This window comes from Erinaceus europaeus, chromosome 8 (genome assembly GCF_950295315.1).
Source record: "Erinaceus europaeus chromosome 8, mEriEur2.1, whole genome shotgun sequence".
Classification (NCBI taxonomy): domain Eukaryota; kingdom Metazoa; phylum Chordata; class Mammalia; order Eulipotyphla; family Erinaceidae; genus Erinaceus; species Erinaceus europaeus.
In genome coordinates this window covers 90882895-90902812 of record NC_080169.1, presented here as the reverse complement: position 1 = coordinate 90902812, position 19918 = coordinate 90882895, and the positions used below count along the sequence as shown (strand labels likewise).

The 19918-nt window shown below is 35.5% G+C and overlaps 1 protein-coding gene and 1 pseudogene across 2 annotated transcripts in view; both read right to left on the bottom strand.

Moving 5' to 3' along the window:
• The window catches only part of CPED1 (cadherin like and PC-esterase domain containing 1), a 422947-nt gene that overhangs the window by 311438 nt on the left and 91591 nt on the right, over positions 1-19918 (bottom strand). For both annotated transcript variants that reach the window (XM_060196489.1, XM_007525006.3), the window contains exons 4-5: positions 16144-16250; positions 2765-2840 (exon numbers count right to left, since the gene is read on the bottom strand). In XM_060196489.1, the coding sequence (XP_060052472.1) occupies positions 2765-2840; positions 16144-16250 (183 nt within the window). The remainder of the gene's footprint in view (positions 1-2764; positions 2841-16143; positions 16251-19918) is intronic.
• Positions 13093-13210, bottom strand: LOC132539989 (small nucleolar RNA U3; annotated as a pseudogene).

Genomic DNA, 19918 nt, shown 5'->3' with positions numbered 1-19918 from the left:
ATACTCCTAAATGAAGCACCAGTGTAAATGGCATAGATCAGTTGTGCTTTAAATAAATTGGCTCACTGATACAGTATTGTGTTCAGTTTTATTATCTTACCTTTTTAATAGTTCTATATATTTAAGTACTGACATTTACGTTGCTGTCTAATATGCATTCAGTATTAAATATTCAGTATTCACAATGAAAAGGGTTTTTAATCTTGTGAATAATGACTTTATATTGTCTACTGTATATTCATAGCAAAGGTCTTCAACAAAAACTATAGTTTGTAAAGCTTTAATAAGAAAGTAACACTGTAGATGTATTCATGTAAAACTACACATTTGAAAAATTATGTCCACCATGGTAGGAAAAATAATTTCATTTAAAAGACCATACATTCTGTGAAACTGTCTTGCTGTACATAGAGATAAATAGAAAGTTAACACACTGGACAGAGAAGAGAAAGGACTAAATACACTTAGAACCTATAGACATTCTTGAGAACAAAATACCCTCCCACCAAAATAAAACATTAAAAATCTTAATTTTATGGTAGCAAAATAAATAACATAACTTATAGAAGAGTTGTTTGGGGGAAATTTACAACTTGTAATGTTCTGGTTACCAATGAGTTTCACTTTGTTATTCTATTCAGCTAACTGCACTGTTAAAGAAAAGTAATGTGAAGAGTCAACCATTTTGTAATGCAAATAACAGCAAAGAAAAAAATGAAAGTCTGCTGTACCAATGGTGCAAATGCAGATTGGAGCAGCCCCTTTGGAAGACTGCATGGAAAGTACTTAAACAAATAAAGATGGAATCATCTTGTGATCCAACAATACTACTCTTAAGTATTTACCAGTGCACACTACTTAGAAGGGATATATGCACCCCCTATGTTCACATCTGCATTATTCACAATAGCCAAATACTGGAAGCAGCTTAAATGTCCATGAACAGATGACTGGCTAAAGAAGCGAGGAGACAGATATTTCATGGACTGCTACACTGCAATCAAAAAGATGATATTGTACCCTTTGGGGCAAAATGGATGGAACTGGAGGTGATTATGCTTAGGGAAATAAGTAAGGAGATGAAAGACAACTAACAAATAAGAAAATAAGTAAAGAGATAAAAAGAAATGTAAAATTCAGAGATCTGACTTAAATGAACTTTGAGAAAAAAAAAACAGAATCAAGCAAACTAAGACTTACTCCAACTATGGCAGTTATCTTTGGAAGGTAGAAGAGTGGGGATATAATACTTTGGTGGTAGGCACAGTGTACAACTATGCACTTACAATCTTGTAACTTTCAATTAATCACAAAGAAAGAAATTAAGTAAAAATTTAAAAAACTGTAATTGAAAAAGTGTAACTGCTATTAAAATATAAGATGAATTTTTTTTCAAATTGCCTTAACCATAGGATTTATATAATCGTAATTATTACTATTTTAATTGTTTTTCACAATGCAATGTTTTCTATTAACCAAAAACTACCCTGCTGGACTTAACAAAACAAAACAAATTAAATTAAATTAAATTAAAGACTGTGAAATCTGTTATAGTTGTCACAGGTGTTATGTGAAATAATAATTATGAATCTAGACTTATGCAATTTATATTATTTTATTAAAGTATTTTAAACTGAAAGTTGAATCAATTCATTTATATTTATAATATTTATATTTATCACGGGGTATGCCAGAATAACTAGTTTGGTGTAAAAACAGAAATCCCTGTAATAGTTGATGAATTAAGATATGTATTCTGGACTGGGGAGAAAACATAATGATTTTGCAAAATATTTACATGCCTGAAAGACTGAGTTTCCAGATTCAATCTCCAGCATCACCATAAGCCAGAATTAAGCAATACTCTGGTCAGTATCTCCCTCCCTTTCTCTCTCTAAATAAATAAATATTTTTGTAAGAGCTAACAGTTTTCTGAGTCCCCTAGGGATGATGCTCTCTCTCTTTCCAACTCTCTCTCTTTCTAACTCTCTCTCTTTCTAATTCTCTCTCTCTCTCTCTCTCTCTCAGAAATATATATCTTACATTATAGAAATAAATATCTCTGTATATATATATATATGCATGTACATATATACTTAAGTACATAAAATACAAATATGGCTTACTACATAGTAAAATATTTTTCAAAGGTGAAAATTGTTAAACATTAAATAGGTTTTAAACAAGATTCAAAGAACTCTTTCACTGATGGGTTTAAAAGTAGGCTATAATTCTCTCTTTGAGGGCTATTTTCCATACCACCACCACCACCACTCCTGCCCACTCTGGGAAGCTATGAGGAAACTGGAGAGGGTAACTTTTGTCCCATTTTTCTAATACTGTCAAGACATAGAACTGACCCATTTAGTACCATATCTTAAACTCAAAGATTGAGAGGATTTCAGAAAGAAGAAATTGACTTGCTAGAATCAAAACCACATTAAGTGTATTTAGACAGATTTTTAAAACTTCGAGCTTTATAGAAAGTGCTATAATAATTGCTTTTAAAATAAAATCGATTTTAAAGACAAGCACAAATAAAGAAAAGGAAATTTCACATAAAAAGTTAGAAGACAAAACTAAAGTACATGTGTTCTATACTTGTATTCCTTATTATCAAGAGCTTACTACTGAATTCTGGAAGATATTTTTCATAGTGGAATAATAGACAATAGAATTCAGTATGCTGATATAAAATCACAGTTGACTGAGGAAACTTGTAAATCTCCAAAGTTGATGAATAAAAAAGCAAGTGAAAGATTACCTGGAAATCTTCTAATTATTTGACATAATCCTTTCTTTCTGCAAAGCTGACGCTGTATTTCTGGAAATATGTTTACCTGAAATGAATGAAAAAGAGTCTAGTCAGCTAGGAATTCACATATGCTAAAGCACAGGAAATACAAAATCCTATGGAATGGAGGTGAATATTCTTTTATTCTTTTAAAATATGTTTATCCTAACCCTCCTGCACTGCTGGTGAGAATGTCAATTGGTCCAATCTCTGTGGAGAACAGTCTCGAGAACTTTCAGAAGGCTAGAAATGGACCTACCCTATGATCCTGCAATTCCTCTCCTGGGGATATATCCTAAGGAACACAACACACCCATGCAAAAAGGTCTGTGTACACACATGTTCTTAGCAGCACAATTTGTAATAGCCAAAACCTGGAAGCAACCAGGTATCCAACAACAGAGGATCGGCTGAGCAAGTTGTGGTATATATACACAATGGAATACTACTTAACTATTAAAAATGGTGACTTCACCATTTTCAGCCGATCTTGAATGGACCTTGAAAAAAAATCATGTTAATTGAAATAAGTCAGAAACTGAAGTATCAATATTGGATGATTTCACTCTCAGGCAGAAATTGAAAAACAAGATCAGAAGAGAAAACACAAGTAGAACTTGAACTGGAATTGGTGTATTGCACCAAAGTAAAAGACTCTGGAGTGTGTGTGTGTGTGTGGGGGGGGGGGGTGAGAATACAGGTCCAAAAAGGATGATAAGAGGACCTACTGGGAATTGTATTGTTATATGGAAAACTGGGAAATGTTATGAATGTACAAACTATTGTATTTACTGTCGAATGTAAAACATTAATTCCCCAATAAAGAATTTTTAAAAATATTTTATCTTTATTTATTTATTTGATAGAGACAGCCAGAAACTGAAAGTGAAGGGGGTAATAAAGAGGGAGAGAGACAGACAGACACCTGCAACACTGCTTCACCACTCACAAAGCTTTCCCTCTGTAGGTGGGGAACAGGGGCCTGGAATTCAGATTCTTAAATCATTGTAACATGTGCACTCAACCAAGTGCACCACCACCTGGTCTGGAGGTTAATATTTTTTACATCATACACACTCTACATCACTACCAGTCAACACCCAAATTCAGAGTAATAGCATAGTTTATTTTATAAAAGAAAAGAAAATCTTTCTCTTAGAAATGTTCAAAATATTGAAAGACATTTTTGAAAAATGTAGTTATATTTCAAAGTCATTACATTTCTAGAAATGAAAGAAAAAATCTCCTAAGGCAAATAACATGAGTGTTGTAAATTATGCTCTGGTAAAAATTACACTAAGCATACCTCAAAGTCAGCTAAGTTCCAAAGTTCCAAAGCCCTTTGATTGAATCACAGACATTTAATGGTATGTTAGTGGTAAGCCTATTTCAAAACTTTGTAGATGATCTTCACTTCATACAGAAGGTCATTTTTAAAGATTAATCCCAGTGGCCACAAAACTATATTTTAACAAAAAGTTTTATGGAAGTTTCATAAAAGCTATCATAAATTTGAAAACACATTTACCTTATATAAAATGAAAAAAAGATGCAAACAAGGTGACTTCTGGTGGTTTCTGAATTTACATATTGGTTAACTAGCTACTCTCTGGCTGGTCTCCCTCAAGTAATGTCAAATACAGTGAAGTCTTGTTAAAACCAACAGAAGGAAACGAGGGTAAATTAGCATTAAAATTAGACTCATTTTGGAGAAATTAATTTTGACTTTTTAAGCCAGTTCATTATGAATAAATGAAATGCTGACATTTCTTCTTTGTGTTTTGCTGGCATGTAAAGGAATTTGGCAGCAGCTGGAGAAGAGAAAAAAATAAGTTGTGCCACCGTGACATTCAATAGCATTAAAATTGAGCACACTTACTTTCTTCTGTTTTTAAATTTCTCCATTTGTAAAAAATAAAGCATTTAGAGTGTTTGGTCCCTGAATTCTGTTTTTTTACCCAAGAGTATATTGATTCAATAATTCAATCACAAGGTTTTTTTTCTTTAAATGTTTAATTTCAAGTGCACTGTGGGAGGGCAGCAATTAAATAGTCTCCAACCCTAACATTTTAAAAATAATAATAGTAATCTTTTTTAATTAGTGATTTAACAATGATTGACAAGACTGTGTGATAAAAGGGGTACAATTCCACATAATTCCCAACACCAGAGTTCCACATCTCATCCCTCTATTGGAAGCTTCCCCACTCTTTATTCCTCTGGGAGCATGGACCCAGGATCATTGGGTGGTGCATAAGGGAGGAGATCTGGCTTTTGTAATTGCTTCTCTGCTGGACATGGACATTGACAGGTTGATCCATACCACCCAACCTATTTCTATCTTTCCCTAGTGGTGTTAGGGCCTTATATTCTTTTCAACTCTATTCATTTCTTCAGAAAACTGTAAGATTCATCCCAGGTCATATATGAATGAAGCCTGGACTTCAGCAGAATCTTTTCTGAGATTTTGAAATGCAGTAGCAACATTCCTAAATACTTCATTTTGAAAGTCTAGAAAGGATATTAGGGATGTCTACATTTCCAAATTCAAAGAGTGAGAAGATTCAGGAATGAGATGTAGGGGGAAAAAGGAAGGGTATATATGAAGTTCCAAAATGTTCAATTGAGGTTTTCTTGAATAATCTTATTGGAGGAAATACTTTACAAGACACTTGTCAAAAAAAATACACTTTCTTATCTGCCCATAATAGAGGAGTCTGCAAACTATGGTCACTATCACTAGAAGTCTTCTTAGACTATTGTGCCCTGGGTACTCCAGGCAGAAGGGCAAGGACAGATCACTGCAAAACTATAGGAAAACTATAACCAGATGATCAGGGTTTTTATGTCGTTGTTAATGCACAAAGAACCTTTCTGAGTTTGATCATGAAAAGCTTCTAAGTTCAACATAATTGAATCTGAGTCCCCAACTTGAATCATAGTTTCCAGTGGTAAAGTCATTCAGTTGATATAGACCAAGTAGAAGTCAATAATAGAAGAACCCAGATAGAGAATCAGCATGAGGTAAATAGGCAAGATGAAGGCTGACTGGTCACACATCTGGTAGTGCATACACATTACAGTATGCAAGGATCATGGTTCAAGTCCTCGGTCCCCACGAGCAGAAGGAAAGTCTCAGAATCCGTGAAGCAGTGTTATAGGTGTCTCTCACCTCTTTATCTCCTTCCTTACCTCTCAATTTTTGTCTCTATCTAAACTAAATGTAAATATTTTAAATATAGTATACATGACTATGTACTAACACAACTCCAGTTTAATTTCTTCTCTCAATTTTTGAACAGTTCAGAGCAAATGTGCCATTTCATTACAGTTAACCTGTCCCCTATTTTACAAACTGAAAGGAATGGAAGTTAAGTAAAATGGGTAATAATAACTGAACTTGTCACCAGGGACATTAATATAGATGCTGAAAAGACAAAATACAACTTACACAGAAGGAGAGGTTAGTATGTTCTATTAAGAGATAATATTTTACAGGAATCTTTCAGGAGTGTGTGAGATCTCTCCCTATCTATTTCTCTACCAGAAAAAAGCAAATACTACTAATAATAATAGTAAATAAATAAATAAATCCACTGGGAATAATGGAGTCATTGTCTTATAGGCCCCAGGAATTACCCTGGTGTCAAAAGAAAAAAAAAGTGCAAACTATACAGAGATTTCCATAGACTCCCAATCTTCTCCATACTCTTCTCTTATTTTCCTATTTTTTCCCTTTCTTTTTTCTTTTTCTCCTTCTCCTCCTTCTCCTCCTCCTTTTTCTTCTTCTTCTCCTTCTTCTTCTTTTTATACCTTTATTGCCACCACCAAGTTTTATGCTGAGGTTTGGTACCAGTATGACAAATTCACTCACCTGGTGGCCTTTCTTTTTCCCTTTTACTTAATAAGGAAAGAAATTGGGAATGGGGCAGTAGCACAGTGGGTTCAGCGCAGGTGGCGCGAAGCGCAAAGCACAAGGACCAGTGTAAGAATACGGGTTCGAGCCCTGGCTCCCCACCTGTAGGGGGGTCACTTTACGAGTGGTGAAGCAGGACTGCAGGTGTCTATCTTTCTCTCCCCCTCTCTGTCTTCCCCTCCTCTCTCCACTTCTCTCTGTCCTATTCAACAACAATGACATCAACAATAGCAATAAGAACTACAATTAAAAAAGGGCAACAAAAGGGAAAATAAATAATTTTTTAAAAAAAGAAAGAAATTGAGAGGGGCAGGGGTATAGAGAAGGAGAAAAAGATCCTTGGGCCTGGTAATGTATGCACTTGACCTCATGTAGCACAACCAAAGTATAGCTCAGGTTTGTGCTGTGTTGGGAATCAAACTCCAAACTTCATGCTTACAAGGCCAGATCTCAGATCTCTGCCTCTGTGCCACCTTCTAGGCTACATGCTGACCCCAATTTCAACAGGCTCCACCAGAATGGTACATTTGTTACACATAATGAATCTATATTGTCATATCAATATCAGACAAATAATCATTTTAATATTCATATCAATAATTACTTAATATTAACTCTATAGTAATTCAAATACTTGATATGCAAAAGTTATGTACACTATTGTTCTTCTTATAAAAACGTTCAACTCTTTGAAAGCATTAGAATGCACCTAAGAAATGGTAATGACATCTGAGCCCAAGTCTATTCCTTTTTTTTTTTTTTTTGTCTATTCCTAAGATTATACTGGGAGAAAGGAAGTACATGTTTGAAATTATTTCAGTCCCAAAGCACTTTATCCAATCCTCATTAATGGTAAATGAATTTGAATTATTATGAGAAGAAAAAATCATGTTTCATTAGTAGGAATGTCAGTATAATAATTATAAGTCATAAAAACTACATTAATATCATTAACTTATTTGAAAAAATTGGACATTTGAAATTGGACTATTTAAAGTATAAGAACACACCTACAAGGACAATGTATTTACTTTTCTTTTTTGTCACTCACAAACTTTGAAAATGACACTTTACATTGCATCTTGGGAGACTGCTCTTTTTATTCATTGGGATTTGCACATGCACTCATATCTTTCATTTTATCAACAGCTATTATTTTAGAGTAAAATGTTATTTTTTTCTCCAAAAGCTGTTCAGTATCATCTACAAGGAAGAAAATTAATAACAATAGGAGTCATTCTTTTCCCCTCGTGTCTCTCAAGTACAATTGTCACTCTGTCAAATTCACCTGAAAATGTCCTCCCAGGCTTTCACATAAGAGCCATTTCAATAGGTCTCAGCACTCTGTATACTAAAAACAGCATCCTAGATTTAGAGGCTGTTAATCCTGCAATGATTTAGAGGCATAAATAAATCCCTCTGCCCTTGAAATGCTAGAAGCTGTCTAACAGACATTGAGATTTAGTCTTAGTCACTAAACTTAGGGCAACCCCAAATAGTGTACTTCCTCTCACTTTCAGCATCATAGGTAACAATACAATTAGACGTTCATGTTACTCCTTTCTTACTTAAAGACACTCCTGATGATTCGTTTTCCATAACATATTTGACACTTACTAAGCACTTAAGTTGGGAGCAGGGGCAGGTGGTGGTATAACTAGTTCAGCGAACTTATTATAGTGCACATAGACCTGGGTTCAAGCCCCCTGTCCTCAGCTGCAGAAGGGAAGCTTCATAAGTGGTGAAGCAATGCTGTGTCTCTCTTTCCCTTTCTCCTTTCAATTTCTCTGTCTTTATCAAAAACTAAATTAAATCAAACATCTTTAAATTTTTTAAATGAAAGCATTTAAATTACAAAGCCCTGATAAAGTTAATAATTCTAATTTGAGCAGGGACCCTTTCTTTGATGATTCTAAGGTCACTGACAATCCTACAGCATCCTCCAACAAATCTAAACTAACTTCTATTTTGAATATTTATGTTTACATAAGTTGTGTTTCATAAAACTCTAATTCATTCCTGCTCCAATGTGATGGTTATCTAACATTTATCATCTAAAATTTATGCACTGTCTAAGAATATGCATAAGAATTATGTAGGTGTGTTGAATAAATATTTGTTTAGACAGTTTCTATAGTTCTATGGTTGAAAATAAAATTTAAATTCAGACTGACTAAGTTGGATTGCAGGTTTCTTCATTTATTAGCTAAGAAGACAGGGAATTTTCATAACCTCTCTGCGCTTCAATCATTCATAAATAAAGAATAGACAGAAATATGAAAGGATTTAGAGTGTTACTGGGCACCACATTGTGTTAGCTATTATTATTTTGTCATTTCTACCTTTGAGATACATTAATGTTCTGAGCTCATCTCACCATCCTCACTACTATTCCACTCATTTTAGTCACCTTCATCTTGTGCCTACATTTCTGCAATAGCTGGTATCCCTGCTTTGATCCTTGCCCAGTGAGCAGCTCCTTTCAACACAGCAACCAGCAACACCTTGCAAACTGCAAATGGAACTGTGGCATCCCTCTCTTCAAAACCCCTCAGTCACACCCCATCTCATTAAGAGTAAAAGACACAGATTTTACAAGATTCCCACTGACCCTCTAACCCCCATAACTGAGTCACTGACTCCAGCTATATCTTTGTACTATGTGAGGGTCAGAGAGAGAAAAGAACTACACTACCATTGTATGTGGTACCAGGGATAAAGCACTGGGGCCGATGTGTACCAGGCATGTGCTCTACCATTGAGCCATTTAAGAAACAAGGACAGAAAGGGAAAACACAAAGTAAAAACTGAATTTGAATTGGTGTGTTGCACCAAAGCCAAAGACTCTGGGGAAGGAAGGCAAGTCAGAATCTGGGAAGCTAAGGGTTAAACCATTAACCCTCAAAAAAAATTATTAAAAATTTTTTTAAGTTGATGGCCATTATGTACTTGATATCCTACCACTTTTCCAAAAACATGCATAACCTTATTATAAAACATCAGAAAAATTTCAACTAAGGGATTTTTTTTCCTCTAAATACCTGGCCAGTATTTATCAGTAAACCCAATGACATGAATGTAAAGAAAAATCAGTGGAACTGTCTCATAATGGAGAAGACCAAAGATAAATGAAAGCAAAACACACCACACACATATATACACACACACACAAACAAACATGACTATAGCTGACAGAAAATAAAACTTACAAAGATGAATAATAGTTGTAATTTCATTAAGACTTTATTCCAATATTCATTTAATTTTTAAGATTTACCTTTTTAATTTTTATTTAGAGTTACCTTTTACATTATTTATTTTATAAGAGTGAGAGAGATCATTCCATTCTATGCAGTTTCAGGCTTCAAACCCAGGGCCTTTTATATATACCCATTGAACCAGCTCCCTGGACACCAGTTGATTTCTTAATTTTGATAAACATAATATGGCAATGATAGAAATTAACAGTGGAGGAAGCTAAGTGAAAGATATGCAAATCTTTATACTAGTTTTGTATCTTTTCCGTAAACCTATAGTCATTTCAAAATAAAATTTGAAAGGGGGCTAGGCAGTGGCACACCTGGTTGAGCACATATGTTACCCTGTGAAATGACTGGAGGTCAAGCCCCCTATCCTCACCTGCAGGGAGGAAGCTTCACAAGTGGTAAAGTAGATCTGCAGATATCTATCTCCTCCTCCCCCTCTTGATTTATCTTTGTCTTGATTAAATAAACAAATGTTTACTATAAATAATAAAAGTTTAAAAAGAGACTCTCAATATAACTGGGACCGTACTTTATAATTTCCTCTGTACTTACTTCAGTCGCACTTCTCATCTTTTCTATTGCCAAAACTGGTTGTTCTACTTTATTCTCCTCTTATCATAGATTCCACCAGTCACCCATGAAAAACCTCCTATAAATGTAAAGATAACAGGTATCTTGGAGACTTTCCAGTGTCTAAGACCTTCTAATTTCAGGAAAAGAAACTAAAGGCTGCAGAGATTAAGTGGCTAAATCCATAAGTTTGTGAGTGCTGGCATTAGACCTTACAAGAAAAAACCCTAGGGAGATTGACAGTGATATGGATGGGGAAGAGGGGTAGAGCAGTTTTGTTTGTGGCGGTGTGCTCCCCAGGTTCTAAACCATGTACTTACAGGCTCAGACAACACTTAAAAAAAATAGCTTGGTAGGAGGAATATTCTTCGTCCTATGCTGAATTAAGACTAGTTCCTATTCATGGAAAACCGATTGAATGTAAGGACTTTGTGCTCCTCTAGAATTCTGAAACTGTAGAATGGTACCCGCAGCTGGCATATCACAAAGGCATCAGTGGCAGCTGCTGCAGTAGAAGTGTGATTCAAGTGTCTTCAGGTCTCAATTGCAGCAGTTTCAAGCAGAAATCTGGAGAGCAAGACTTAGTAGAGATTATCTCGGTGTACTAGGAAATATCTTCTGGAAAAATAGATAAGAAACTTCTAAGGGAGGCCTGTATTCCATCCTCCTCAGCCCCAACATCTATACTAATATACCAATAAAAACTCATCTGTCCCCATTAGGTGGTAAAACCTGACTTACATTTGTAGGCTGCAAATAAACAATAAACTGAGAATTGGATACTAGTTCACATGGTAGAATGCAGACTTTATAATGTGTTGGGATCTGAGTTTAAGTTCCTGGTCAACACATCTGATCACGAAGTGAAGGTTTCACAAGCAGTGGAGTAGTACTGTGGTGTCCCTTTTTTCCTCTATCTCTCCCTCACTGTCTCTCACCCTTTATTTAAAGAAAACGTTTTGTTTTTTTTTTTGGCCAGGAATGATGGTGGAATCATGCAAGCATGAAGCCACAGTAGCAAAACAATCTATTCAAGAATTTTAAAAATAGGGGTATGAGGAATTATGGGAGTGAAAAGACAAAGAAATCCTGCCTATAATAGATAGCAGTGGAGCTGAGTCTAATAGATATCATCCAAACAAGTACATTCAGGAAGATTTCTCAGCCTTAGTACTATTAGATCTCAGATGATGTAATTATTTGTGTGGAAAGCTATCCTTTACACTGTAGGATATTTAATAATATCACTGCTTTCTTTTTATATATTTATTTTCCCTTTTGTTGCCCTTGTTTTTTTTTTTTCATTATTGTTGGAGTTATTGTTATTGTTGCTATTGGTGTCATTGTTTTTGGATAGGACAAAGAGAAATGGAGAAAGAAGGGGAAGACAGAGAGGGGGAGAGACAGATAGACACCTGCAGACCTGCTTCACCACCTGTGAAGTGACTCCCCTGCAGGTGGGGAGCCCGAGCTCGAACCGGGATCCTTAAACCGGTCCTTGAGCTTTGCACCAAGTGAGCTTAACCTGCTGCACTACCGCCCGACTCCCGTATCACTGCTTTCTATCTAGTAACATGTCTTTTCCCTTGGTTGTAATAAGTCAGCATTCCCAAATATTACCTGAGCTCCAAAAATCACCCCAGGCTGAAAGTCACTGATGGAGAGAACCAAGAACGAACATTTCAAACACATACAGTTGTAACAATAGATATTGACAATAAAAAGTAGTATGAGTATAGTTGTTCTTCACTTTGTGCTTAAACTTTTGAGGCTTCACTCTATTGCGTTTTTTTTTCCCAAATATATCCATTAAAAAGTTGATCAAGACAGTGAAAATGATACAGCATGCACTCAGGTGTCTGAGTCAATTATACACCCCTGTTTTACAATTCAAAATTACTGTAGGCATCTTCGCTCGTGTATGTTTGTGATTTCAGAGAACCTTTATCTAAGCCCCCAAGTGGCTCCTAAATGAGCTGTTTTCTTCTAAGCCTTCTGACAATGAAATTAAGTACTGTTGGAAGATGTTTACCATCCAGGAGAAGGTGAAACTCATGGATATGATCAAAGATGGCATGAAAATCATAGAGGTTGCCCACCATTATGACTTGATTGAGTCTTACCATTTGCTCTGTCTGTAAAGATGAAAAGAACATTAAGTGCAATGGTTACTATCTCTTTCAACAAGCAAAGCTAATGGGGTGCTATTTCTTGTCTAGAGGGCTTCAATTATGTTAAAAAACATATTCAGAAGGTTGTAAACAGGTTTTCTGTGCTTTAACTAAGAAAATATTTGTTTTATAAATAATGAAATTTTGCAGAAATTCACTTATCGTGGTTGAGTCTAGAACTGATTAAGCATGATAAACTAGGGACGATTGTATAGGAGAAAATGAACAATTCAATATAACTTGTAACACCTGAGATAGAAAAAAACTAAAAAGGATATTGTTAGAAAGGAGCCCATTCAAGGTAAGCTTGAATACTGTACTAAATAAACACTTTTTAAAATAATTTTTATTATTGATTTAATAATGATTGACACGATTGTGGTTACAGGGGTACAAGTCCCATCACCAGAATTCCATTTCTCCTTCCCTCCATTGGAAGTTTCTCTATTCTCTAGTAACATACTATAGAAATGATCCCTGAAAGTATAGTCTTCTCTATTCTTTATCCCTCCGGGAGTATACACCAAAGATCCTTATGGGGTGCAGAAGGTAGGAGGTCTGGCTCCTGCTTCTCCTCTGGACATCGACATTGACAGGTTGATCCATACCCACCCCCAAGCCTGAAGAAACATTTTTTTTTCCTGGGCTGAGTAAAGTACACAAGATATCATGTGCAAAAACTGGAATTCAAGTTCTAGGTCCTACCTGCTGGAAGGCAGCTTCACAAACAGTGCAGCAAGCTGCAAGGGTCTCTTTTCTTGTACTCTCCTTCTCTCACAATATTTCTTTCTGTCTCTATCATAATAAAAGCAAATGAATACTAAGCTAAAAATTAAACAAACTGGGGTCGAACGGTAGTGCAGTGGTTTAAGCACACATAACACAAAGCACAAGGACCAGTATAAGAGGTGAAGCAGGTCTGCAGGTGTCTCTATTTCTCTCCCCCTCTCTGTCTTCCCCTCCTCTCTCCATTTCTCTATGTCCTATATAACAACAACAATAATAACCACAACAACATCAAGGGCAACAAAAGAGAAAAAATATGTAGCCTCCAGGAGCAGTGGATTTGTAGTGCAGGCACCAAGCCCCAGCAATAGCCCTGGAGGCAAAAATAATTAAACAAACACCATTTTCTCTTTAGATACACTGTTTATCTACACTGAACCCCAAGTGGCTACTTTTAAGAGTGACATCTCCTGAGCTCTCTAGATTGGTCACCAGTTGACTTTGACCATCAAGAGACTTTAGCAAGAAATTGAACAGTGGGAGGGAATAGAGAGGTTAAGTACTTCTTAGTGATCTCTCTGCAGGGTTTTGATTTGCGATAATTAATTCCTCTAAAGTTATAGCGCCTTTCCAGTGATCTCTCCTTTTTTGGCTTCAGATCTTATTAAATCTCAATACACCATTCCTTCTATATAATCTTTTTCAGATCAGAATAGATAAAAAAAAAAATCTTATGATGCTGCTAGGCCACAAATGGTTTAGCTTTTTGATGTTATTGTTGTTTATTTGTTTGTTTTTTAATTTTCTTATCCTTCCAAACACTCTGATAAGAGCTCCTTCATTTGTTTCTTTTCTTCTATACTCTTTTGGATATTATATTTGTTTCATACTGGGAAGCTGACTGATACACACAGAGAATATTGCAGACTTTATTCTATAGTTGATGAGAAGCAACTCAAAATTTTAAACTCAAGAATAACAAGGTTAATTCAGCACTGTGTATTTTTCCATCTGATAACTATGGGCAGGGTGAATTTAAAAGTACAAAGCAATTAAGAAAACCAGTGTAGAGAATTCAACAATAGTCCTGGTTGGATATAGCAAATACCTGAGCAGAATGAAAGAGTAAATACAGACAGCAAGTAGGGTATCTGAGAAATAATTAGGAGTCCATTTCCTGAGTATTGGCAGTAGTATGCAAAGGAAAAGGCACAAGGTCGTAGGCCAGATTTCTATCATAAGTGACAAGATGGTTAGTCATGTTAATGACTAACAGATGAGAAGTCCTTCAGAGCTATGACTGAAAGAGCAGAAGTGAATTACCGGGGAAAACAATGAGTTCATTTTTTTCCACATTGAGTTTGAAATGTGACATGCAAGTGTAGATGTTAGGCAGACAACTATACCTACAATAATGGTACTAAAGCACTTCAAACTTTAGATGTGGGTTTGGGAACATAAACTACAAATTGTAGCTGAAACTTTGGGAATGAAGTTATGGAGCACGTATATTTAAAGAATAGGAAAACAGATGCAATATAGTCAAAGGTATATCAACATAGCCAAAAGACTGCTCAACCTAATGATTGAAGGAGCAGAGGTATTAATAGAGAGAGGAAGGAGTTAGACTGTCGGTTGCAAAAAAAAAAAAATCAAATTTATTATGATAGTAACTACAATATTGTCACTACTAAAAATATTCTTGGGGAGTCGGGCATTGGCACAGAAGGTTAAGCGCACATGGTGCAAAGCGCAAGGACTGGCTTAAGGATCCCAGTTCAACCCCGGCTCCCCACCTGCAAGGGAGTCGCTTCACAGGCGGTGAAGCAGGTCTGCAGGTGTCTGTCTTTCCCTCTCTCTGTTTTCCCCTCCTCTCCATTTCTCTCTGTCTATCCAACAACAATGACATCAATAACAATAGTAATAACCACAACAAGAGCAACAAGAGGCAAATAAATATAAAAATGTTACTGTTTTAGGTAATCTTTCAGAATTGTTATGTGTATCACATATAGAAAACATGTAAGTTTTCCAGTACTTTAACAAGCACATTTTAGTTAGGTATTTTGGTCCTTTGGGTGAGCAATTACAAAAGTTCACACACAATGTAACTTGAAGATATTAAATGTATTTTTTCTCCCTTTTGTTTGATAAGATAGACAATGAGAGAGAAGGGATACAGAGAGGAAGAGATAAGAGAGACACTTGCAACATTGCCTCATCACTTGTGGGGCTTCACCTCTGCAGGTGGGGACAAGAGGTCTGAGACCAGATCCTTGCTAACGGCAGCATGTGTGCTCAACTGAATGCACCACCACCTAGTCCCTAAATTTAGTCATTTAAAGTAGTAATAAATTCTATAATTATACTAGATACTAATTTAAGCTTGATGAAATCAAAACTGATCTTGAAAATAAAGATCATGTGGTCAGAGTAAGCAACACTTTCTGCCTCCAGATTAAGTGTGGAGTTCTGTTAGATAAAATTGCTGTATTGGTAGCAGCTATACCTAAGTGGAAAGCCTCCTAAACAAGAAATGGTGATCATTTCATGGTAAAGTAGGCAAAGTTTGATCATGTGGAACTTTCTCACAACATGTAATGGTTCCATTTTATTTTTTATAATTATGGGCTATTAATTTGAATGTTAATGTTGCAACAGGACAGACAAGATCTGGTATAAATGTAAAAGAATGTTTACCTTTTGATGAAAACCTAGCTGGCATATTTCTTCTTTTGATATGCAGGGCTTTCCACCAGTTTGCCTAGCAGACAGGCAAATGAGCAGATCCCAAGAGGCCAAATCACCTAATAGCAAAGGAGTAATAGAAAACAAATATTTTTAATCGTATTTTTAAGGTGCCATGTAATTATTCACAGTGGAGAGTGAAATTACTCAAATCTCAAAACACAACTAACAATGATTCTATGTTTCAATAAAAATACAATATTCAGGTGGATATGTTCAAATGTCTGTTCCCCCTACCCCCTAGCCACCATAATTCTCACAAAGTTCAAGAGACAGTTTAACTACTTTTTTTTTTTTTGGTCAGGTTCATCTGCTTTAGTCATTTATATTCCATATATAAGTGAAACCACCTGTAGTTGTCTTTTACCTTCTTATTTCATTAAGAATAAGATTTACTATAAAAGCTATAGTAGGCAGAAAACAAAAATCAGTGAAAACAAAGTAACGATAAGCTTTAAATAAAATATTGTGGTTCAATTATTAACAGCAAAGTTGTAATCAAAATACAGGGTATGACATAGACCAAAGCTATTTATATTTTAGCTTCTTCACCAAGGACAAAACTCTTTGCCAATAAACTGCATTAACTTGTCAAAATAGTATCACCACTGTATAACTTTACACAATACCTGAATATTTAAAAATTAGCATTTGTATGTATGTGTGGATATATTTCCCTTACTCTCTTATCTGTATGACTTGCATGTAACTAGAGCTTTCGAATATTTGTTGAATGAATGAATTAACAACTAGTTCATATCTTTCACATTTTCCCAAAATTTCTCCCTTGAGAACATACTGGGGTTTTTGTTGTTGCTTTGTTTTGTTTTACAGTTGACTTGAGACATACTTTACTGATATCTAAGCAACAAAAATTACCCTACTTTTTTTAAAGTTTATTTATTCTGCCTGTGCTAACCTTCACTTTGATCTTTTACATGTTATATTAGTGATTCACAAAATAATAGATACAATTTCCTACTGTTCCCACCACCAAAGTTCTGTGTCCCCATTCTCTCCACTGGAAGCTGCAGTGTTTCTCCCAAGGTCACAGATACGGCTTGACTATTATTTCTACAACTATATGTCTATCTACCTATCTCTCTATATTTTTTGCCCATTTTTTTTTCCAATGGTCCTGCTTTTTCTTCCATTTTAAGACACACCTACATCTATTACTACTTGTCAGTGACCTTTCTTTTTTCCTCTTCCCTCTCTGAGTCCTGATGGAATTGGGTTCCAGAGTCCTCTCTTCATCTTCCCCTAACATTTCTCCCCTTCTGGCAGTATGGAAAAAATTCTTTGTAAGGTGCAGAAGGTGGGAGTTCTGGTGTCTGTAATTTCTCCATGGGACATGGGTTTTAGTAGATCAATCCATACCCCCAGCCTATTTCTACCTTTCCCTAATGGAGTAGGCCTCTGGACAGGTAAGGTTTCAAGATACATTGGTGAGGTCATCTGCCCATGGAGTTCAGGATGGAATCATAGTAATTAACAACTTGTCTGAAAGGCAGTAAATTATAAAGTCGGGGGGGGGGGTTAATAAATAGGAACTGGAATGCAGGAATAGACAGGTGAGAATGGATTTTTATAGGGTGTTAAGAACCTAGGAGTTCTATTTTAAGTATGTTCATAGGAGCCCATGATTTTAGTGATTTTTGCCTGAGCTTGATAGTGAACCTGGATGTGGGCTAAAAATATTGTCTGGGGAGATGTAGTCTGAGTTGGGAATAAAACTAGAAAGCTGGATTTGGGCAGAGTATCTCCCAAAATTGAAGAAAATATAAAATACAGTTAACTGTTAGGGGCTAAGAGGTGGTGCACCTAGTTAAGCACACACATTACAGTGCACAAGGACCAAGGTTCAAGTCCCTGCTCCCCACCTGCAGAGGGAAAGCATTATGAGCGGTGAAGCAGGATTGCAGGTATCTCTCTGTCTCTCTCACTATCTCCTCACTTTCCATCTAATAGTAAATAAATAAATACTTTGCATAAAACACAAATGACTGATAAATTGATGACAATTATAAAGAAAATTCCTTTTTCCTCTTATCAAGGTATTTTCAATAAGACAAACCTTCTGTGTTATCTGGACTATTAATTCTTCTGTTTGCAATTGTCCTGATACTAGAAGAGAAAGCTTTGTACCAAAAAAACTGTCCAGACTAGTGAAGTCAAGTGAATATCTGAATTCTTATCTGTTGCTTGATGTGCTTGCAGGTAGTAGAAGAAAGATATCTCAATAGTTCAAAGGAGAAATGTACAGATAAAATAAGGCTGAGAGAAATCTCATGCGTGTAATATCCTTCAGGTCTTGGGCTTAGAGAAACTACCCGGTTACGAAAAAAAAAAAACCTCACTTTGAAATAAACTACAAACTGCTTTCTAGAGGCAAAATCTAATACTCTATGATAATTCCAATACTTCATTTTAAAGGTGCACCTGGTATTTTCAGCCCAAATCTTTTGATATGAATTCAAAAGGGAAGGTACAAAGATTGTTTTTATTCTATGTTATTTGCAAGCAAGTAAGCCTAAAACTTGAAAATAAACCTCCTGCTATAATACTCCCAAGTAAGAAGATAAGAATATGCACATAGAGGGTTTTCAAATCTTGGACTGCATTATTTGGATGTTTAAGACAAATACATTTTATTTCTTTGAAGTCTGAGACTTCCATATCAAAGCATCTATACAATTTCCAGAATCAATAAGTAGAAATATATATTTAAGCAATAAATGTTTAAAACTGGAATAAGTGTTTCAATAATTCAAAACATTCAATTTATTAATCCCCTCCATGAGCAGAATATTGTCCTGGAAATATAAAAACAAATGACAAAAACAAAAAAAACAGCTATTGCCTTCAGCAATCTAGTTGAAGAATCTAAACATTAAAAAGAATCTAAGATTTCTTCTAAAACTTCACACAGTTTCTTGCCATTCATAAGGGTTACTCTTCTCAGACATAATAAAGTAAAAAAAAAACCATAGCATATTGGTTTCCCTTAAAATGAAGTAATACATAACCAAAGATGTCAGGATATTTCTTCATATTTTCTTACTAATTCTTACTACCTTGCTCTAAAAAGTGCTGATTCTTTCCACTCAAAACTTTCTGTTATCTTGACCGATTTCTACTTCAAAAATTCTAAACCTCTCTTTCCTAGTGAAATATTTAGCAGAACTTTTTACCTTCTCTTCACTTCTACCTTCAACATTAGAAACTAGTATCTGCTCTTAACCTCAAGGGCATTTTTTTCAGAGAAATATTAATTTGTTTCATGGAGGGTAGTGTGTATTCAAATCTGGTTTAATATAATCCTGAGAGTAAAACTGCAATGTAGAAACTGGGCAGAGAACAATGTTCATTCAATAGCTAATATATCACATTCACATTCATAAGTCAGCCCTGGATATAAACTTCTGTCTCAGCAAAACTACAAATTACCACATAGTGTAGAGCTTTGGAGACAAGCTCAACTTACTGAAAGTATGAGCATTTCATAGAAAAATATGCTGGGTATACAGCAAAGAATGCAGACCATAGTACCAGGAGAGACAGGCCTGTTCTCTACAAAAGACTTGCTTTAATTTTTAAAGGTTTATCTTTAATTTAAGCATTGGCCAGACTATCAGTACAATTCACGTAGCCCTCCACGTTTCGACCTTCATTTGAAACCTTAGAAACTGGGAACACAGGAGTCAGTCGGTAGCGCAGTGGGTTA